We start from the raw sequence: 6,820 nt of genomic DNA, 5'->3' as shown, positions 1-6,820 counted from the left end.
TATCCTTCCCCATTATTGGCTGGCTCTGTGTATCTGTTGATCTGCAGCAATAGGAAGCAAGACAGAAAGACAGTTTGTATGTGGGCTGGAGATACCTCCTGTGCTCTATCTGAGCTGGAGCAGGGGGAGAAAACTGGCACCCCACGATGTGGGCAATGCTTGTATAAACACTGCACACTGCAGAAGTTGGGGGATGAACCCCAAAGAAAGGACAAGCTTAGGAGCAGAGATTTCAGTGCAGGTCATGCCTGGAAGGGTATAAAGCCCGTACCTGTCTGGAAATGGCCATGATTTTTTCTAGGGTAATATCTCAAAGATTCAGGCAGTGTTCTGCTCCCTTGTGCTCTGCATTGTCCAAAAAATTCCAGCTGGGACAGATGAGCTGAGCAAGACAGGTTAGAAAGAGAGAGAAAGAAGTGGTTTTCCCAACATTATCAGAAAACCAGGAGCAGAGCCCAGAGGTGATTCCCTGTGCAGCATCCCTGGGACACGCTGCCTCCCTGGCACTGGCCACCCTGGAGGAGCAGGGCAGCCTGTGCCATCCCAGGAACTCTGGGCTGATGGGCTTGGTTTGTGCCCAAAGCATGAAAAGGATTTTTGAGGATGCTGAAACAGCTGCTTCTAAACTGCTGAAGCTGACTGAAAACCCCACCTCGGGTAATCCCTTCAAGTTAATTTGGTCTTTGTTCCTGACCTGCAATTCAGGGATGAGCTGGCAGCGATGCTCTTGGCACTGGGGTTCCATCCCTGGCCAGCTCCACGAGCCATCCTGCCAGCAGAAAGCAGGAGGGACCAACCTGTCATTTTCTTCATGGCCATTTCGGTTTTGCCTAGAAAAATGTGCCGGTCCCTGAGCTGGTGACATTGAGGAATGAAGGGCTGAATTTTGCTTTTCCTGCTGGGAGTCAGAAATAGACCTGGAGAGATGATGACTCACCTGTAATTGAGAAAAACTGCGTGGCACCATTATGAGCTTCAACAGTTAAATCCTGATTCCAGCCTGCCAGAGAGAACACACTGACAAAACAGCAAAAGGCCAAAAGGAGCTGGGGACAGGATCCAGCAGCCGGGAATCCTTGGCTCTGTGGCTGCATCCTGTGTGTGAGGGGTGTGACACACCTGCCCCGCAGGTACCCCGTGTGCTGTGGCAGTGACAGGGTCCCTGTCAGCCGCGGGAATGGGGCTGCAGAGGGGCAGGGCAGCTCTGTGGGGCCGGGAGAAGCCCCCACAGCCCCACAGGCCGGTGCCAGCAGGGCGGGCGGGCTCCTCCTGGCTGCGCCTTCCCCTGCGGCTCCCGTCCGGGGCAGGGATGATGTCAGGGTTGTCATGGCATCGGTATCTATGGAACCGGGATCAGCATCGCAGCCGTGCTCAAAACCGGCTCGGGACACGGGCCTGGAGCCGCGGGGGGAACTCCCTGCGCACTGATCGAGGGTTTCCCTCTAAGCTTCTTCCTTTTCCTCCTTCCTGCTCTCCATGGGGAGGGAGCAGGGATGGGGCTTGGCCTCCTCCCGTCCCAGGGCAGCTCTGGGTGGCTCCTTCCGTGCGTGAGGAAAGCAAGAGGTCGTCAGCCCCATCCATTTTCACTTCCCTTTTCTTGCAGCAGCTCTGAATGTGCAACAGCAAAGAGCAAAACCAGCCAAACCTCACCCTCTGCTCTGGGCCCCTGGCCCCGGTGAGCGCCAGGTCTGAGAGCCCTCCCGGCTGCAGGGCCTCTGAGGGTCCCCAAAGGGTGACAGCCGCCCTTTCTGGGGGTCTGGGCACAGCAGGGGTGTTTATTTTAGGGTCAGTGCCCACAGCAGAGGTGAGCTGAGCAGCGTTGGTGACCTCCCTGTGCTCCAGGCCATGGCATCGCCCTCCTGCCAACAGCCCGGCTGCTCACAGGGAGCCTTCGCCATTGCCTGGTGACACTGGCATGGCACAGGGACCCGTGCAAGGACACCCCACCCCTGCCCACGGCATGCTATCCCCAGAGGCAGCACAGTGACCACAGGATGGTAATTCTTGGAACAGCACAGTGACCCTGGCAGTGGCAAGGTGTCCTGGCTGTTCTGTGGTGTCCCCAGCCATGGCACAGTGACACGGCCACAGCATGGCGACCATGGCCACAGCACAGTGACACTGGCTATCCACAGTGCTCACAGCTCTGCTGTGGTGGCCATGCCCACAGCTCGGTGACAGTGGCTGTCCCGCTGTCACAGTGCCCGTGCCCACAGCTCGGTGAGAGTGCCTGTGCCAGTGTCACAGTGCCCACAGCTCGGTGAGAGTGCCTGTCCCGCTGTCACATTGCCCCGTGCCCACAGCTCGGTGACAGTGCCTGTCCCGGGAGCGCGCCCCGCGCCGGCCGCGCGCACCTGCCCGTGCCCACCACCACCCCCTCTCCCCCCCCCCCCCCCCCCCCCCACCCCACGGGTGGTTCCTCCCGCCGCCCGCACGCGGCGCTGCGGACGAGCCCACGAGGGAGGGGCGCGGGGGGGGCCGGGCGGGCGCGCGGCCGGCGCGGGGCGCGCGCGGCGGGGCTCGGCTGGGCGCGGAGCGGGGGAAGATGGAAGGAGCGTCCTTCGGAGCGGGCCGGGCGGGGGCGGCCATCGACCCCGTGGAATTCCTCAAGCAGCCGCAGACCCTGCTCCGGGTCACCACCTGGGTAAGGCCGAACGGCCGCGGGGACGCGGGGATGGGCAGCGGCCGTGCGGGGACAGCGCCCGGTGCGGGGACAGCGCCCGGCGCGGCGGCAGTGCCCGGGTGATGGCAGTGCCGGGGCGATGGCAGTGCCGGGGCGATGGCAGCTCAGGTGCATCGTGCCCGCAGCCGGTGCATCGTTCCCGGTGCTCGGTGCGCTGCCGGTGCCGGTGCCGGTGCGGTGCCGGTGCGGCGGGCGCTGCCGGTGCCGCTGCCGGTGCATTGCCGGTGCATTGCCGGTGCGGTGCCGGGGCCGCTGCCGGTGCCGGTGCGGCGGGCGCTGCCCAGCCCCGCGGGCAGGGAGTTTCCTCGGGAACGGGGCCGGGATGCGCCGCTGCCGCTCTCCCGTGCGGTGCCGGAGGATGGGGCTCGGAGCCGCAGGCAGAGGACATTTTCCTGCCTTCCACGCTCCGTGCATGCGTGTGTGTGTGTGTGTGACAGAAATCCGGGAGCCAGCCCTGCCCAGCTCCCCCGTGCTGCCAAGGGGATGTCGTGTTTGTTGGACGTTTCCCATCTGTGAATCCCCAGTGCGGAGCGGGAGGTGGAATGGGCTGTGCAGGGCTCAGGGAAGGCTCTGGTGGTCCCTGCCCAGGGTGCCCCTGGGGCCGTGGTGCCCCGATGCCCAGGGCTAAGGACAGCCCCTGGTTTGCCTCCCCCAGCCTGGCTTTTTGCTGAGATCTGCAGGTGTGCAGGGCCTTGGCAGGTCAGGAGTGCCAGGTCCTTCCCAAAACCCTGCTGTGGGAAGGATCTGCCCGGCTCTCACCCGGCTCCAGCGCTTGGCTGGAGGCTGTGGGTGAGCCTGGGGCTTGTCCTCGCCCATTTCACACCTGTGCTGGCTCTGTGTCACCCTGGCAGTGCTCAGCGAGGCAGGGAGCTCACAAAGCTGTGCTGGGCAGGTGCAGCCATCCCCACTGCCCTCCTTCCAGCAGGCACCGAGGGGCTCTCCAGCCTGGGCTGCCCTGGGAGAGGCCCCAGCAGCAGCACATGAGCAATTCCAGCTGCAGTCACATGCTCAGAGTCAAACCACACGCTGCAGTGTGTGCCTGACGGGAGCTGCTGTCCTTCCCAGGCTTGGAGAAGGCCCACAGCTCCATTGATGGGGGAAAACGGGGCCAGGGGTGGATCTGGGGCATCCAGATCCATGGATGAGGTGCGGATCTTGGGGCATTTTGGGCAGGGTTGAGGCCCAGGGCAGCAGTTGTTTCCTAGAAGAAAACTTGGTCTGGATCCTCCTGGATCCTCCTTGAGTGGCAATGGCAAACTGCTGGCAGTGCTGTAGGGTTTGGGTACAGTTAAATCCATCTGGTGAGTTCAGCCCCTCCTAAAATAAATGTGTCACCTTGCACCCAGAGGGCTCCCCATCCTTGCTGGATGGAGGAGGTTGGACACTGCTGGGAAGCAGGACCAGAGTATGGAATGTAGGTAAAAAATAAAAATAAAATAAAATAAAACCATACCAGAGTATGGAATGTAGGTTAAAAAATTAAACCCCCAGCTTAGGAGATATTTCTGTATATACTCGCTGGTTTATTCAGTGGTGAAGTCCCTCCTTTCCTGGCTCTGTGCTCGCAGGGGAATCAGTGACAAACGAGTGCTCACAACTACAGAAATGCATCAGTTTCACTCCAAACAAGTGCAGGGGCCACCAGCGTGGACAAACCAGGATGAGCATGCTGGGATGAGCATGCTGCCATCCCAGAAGTGTTTGCAACATTCAGATTTGGCCCATGGAGCAAAAAGGGAGTTTTTTTGCCCTTTTCAGTGGGCTGGGGTTGGGCTGGGGGAGCTCCCTCTGGAGCCTTTTCCCAGGTCTCACACTCCCTGCCAGATCTGCCAGGGTTCATCCAGCCTGGTGTGGTGTCTCAGCCCAGTTCCCTGTGTTGAACCAGTTCAGCATCTGTGGCTCCTGCCCAGGGCTGCAGTCACGGCACTCCCCTGCTGCTGCTGTGCCCTGTGCCTGCCTTCCAGGACACACTGGCTGGGGGAGGCAGCCCAAGGCTTTGCTGGGCTCTCTGCTGCCTGCCTCGCTGCTGCCCTGGGTGAGTGGCAGTGCTGTGGCACGCGGTGACACCGAGCTGGTGGCCGGGCAGGAGCTGGAGCTGATGCCCACGGTGCCATCCCTGATTGCCAGACCTTGCCAGGGCTCCCTGCCTGCCCTCCCAGGGGGGATGAGCTGCCTGTGGCAGCAGAAAGCGGCCACGGGTGGGTGTTGGGGCAGGCCTGGGCTGAGGGAGGCTTTGGGGTGGGATTTCTCACGTGGTTTTCCTTCCTGTGCCTCGGCAGCACAGCTTGGTGCCCTGGTTACCCTGAGCAGCTGCATCCCACAGCAGGGACAGGATCCCACAGCTCTGGGTGTGGGGGCAGCTTCTCCTGGGGAAAGGAGGGGCTGCCAGGGTGGGCTGGGCTGGGTGGGGGTGATGGAGAAATCCCACAGGGCTTGGGGCCAGCCCCGGGTGCCCAAGGTGAGTGACTCGTGCTGGTCTGGGTGATGGCCACTGCTGGGGCTTCCCAGCACCAAAGGAAGGTCCAGTTCCCTTTTCTGGGACTCCAGTGCCTGCCTGGGGCACCTTGTGCTGGCAGACATGGGAGGGACTGGCAGGTGAATGGTGACCAGCACAGAAATCCCCAAATGTCAGCGGTGCCCAGAGGGGATTCCTGGTTCTGCCTCCCCCTGAGACAGTAATTCTGAGTATCTGAGGGGGAAAAACACCACTCCTGCCTCGAGCTGCAAAATCAAAAGCTGGAAAGAACCATTTAACAGTTCCTCATTCATCTGTTCCCTCTCTGTCTGATGCAGTTTGTCAGATGAAGATGTGATCGCTCTTGTGGTTTCCTTTTGAGACATTTTTTGCACAGCCCAACAGAGTCGATATTCACGAGGGCTGCCTGCAGAACCATGAGCTCCTTTCTCTGTCACTGCCCGTGCCAGCCAGACTTTCAAGTGGCCACTCAGCTCCCCAGGGCAATTGTTCATTCAACACAGGCTTAGGTTTGGCTTTTTAAAGCACTTTTGGAAAATATTCTGGTAAACTTTTTCAGCAATTCCTGTGATTCCATGCAGAGCAGCAGCAGAAGCTCAGTGCTGTGTCCCAACAGTGCACCCTCACCCATCCCATCCCATCCCATCCCATCCCATCCCATCCCATCCCATCCCATCCCATCCCATCCCATCCCATCCCATCCCATCCCATCCCTGCCTCCCTGGAGCTCAGCAGAAGTGCAGGGAATGGGCTCTGGAAGGCTCCTCAGGGATTTCACTGGATCCCAAGCACTCAGGGCTCTCAGGGAAGAGCTCCAAGGCTGCCCTGGCACTACAGGAGCCCCAGCAATGCTCAGAGTCATTACCATGATCTGAGCAGCCTCAGACTTCAGTCCTGAACACTTTTCAGAAGGGTCATCAGATTTCTGCCTTAATTTTCTCTTCCTGCAGGCTATGGATTAAAGGCAGAACTTAAACTTAACATTTTGGTAATGGAATTACAGGGGAGCTTTGCTGCATCTGAGCTTGAAATGGTTCTGAATTGTCATGCTCCTGCCATCTCTGGTTTCAAGCACTGCTGGTGTGCCATGTGCTCAGATTGCAGGACGAGATTAGGAGCCTTGAATGAACGCTGTGTCTCAGCCAGCATCTCTTACCACATCAGAAAAAGTAATTCAGGAAAAATCAGTCATGTGGTCCTCAACAGACATCCTCCCAAGCTGATTAGCCTGGTGAACGTGGCCCTAACCCTATTACAGGCAGCATCAGCCCCCCTGTTGCTGTGCCAGAACCCACAGACCTTCCCTTGGCGGCCACCTCCGGGGTCCTGTGGGAGATCTGCAGTACCTAAAGCTGAGCTTTGGTCTTCACAGCCCCCAGAAATGGTGCAGATCAGTGCTGGAAACCCCCCTGGGATTTCTGGCAGCTGTGCAGATAAACTGCAGGGGCACCAGGGGCTGAGTGCCCCCTGTGCCAGGGGATCTGTGCCAGGGCATCTGTGCCAGGCCCGTGCACAGCCCAGGGCTTACAGGGAATTAGGGAAACCCTCGCTGCTAAGCAGGATTTGGCCTCTGCTAATTTGACCTGAATTGGTTTCCTTTCCCATTTGGTGGTGCCTCCTTCCCTCTGAGGAGGGCAGGGAGCTGAGCAGGAGGAGTTTGG

General features: G+C 59.7%; 1 protein-coding gene across 1 annotated transcript in view; it reads left to right on the top strand.

Moving 5' to 3' along the window:
- The first annotated feature begins 2,486 nt into the window (after nt 1–2,486).
- The window catches only part of SYNGR3 (synaptogyrin 3), a 19,951-nt gene continuing 15,617 nt past the window's right edge, over nt 2,487–6,820 (top strand). Inside the window, exon 1 of the mRNA XM_054643318.2 lies at nt 2,487–2,644. Coding sequence (XP_054499293.1) covers nt 2,546–2,644 — 99 coding nt within the window. The 5' untranslated portion in view covers nt 2,487–2,545. The remainder of the gene's footprint in view (nt 2,645–6,820) is intronic.

The sequence above is a fragment of the Agelaius phoeniceus genome, chromosome 16 (assembly GCF_051311805.1).
Source record: "Agelaius phoeniceus isolate bAgePho1 chromosome 16, bAgePho1.hap1, whole genome shotgun sequence".
In the NCBI taxonomy this organism is placed as follows: domain Eukaryota; kingdom Metazoa; phylum Chordata; class Aves; order Passeriformes; family Icteridae; genus Agelaius; species Agelaius phoeniceus.
The sequence above is the reverse complement of the archived record's forward strand: the minus strand, read 5'-3'. Positions and strand labels throughout refer to the sequence as shown.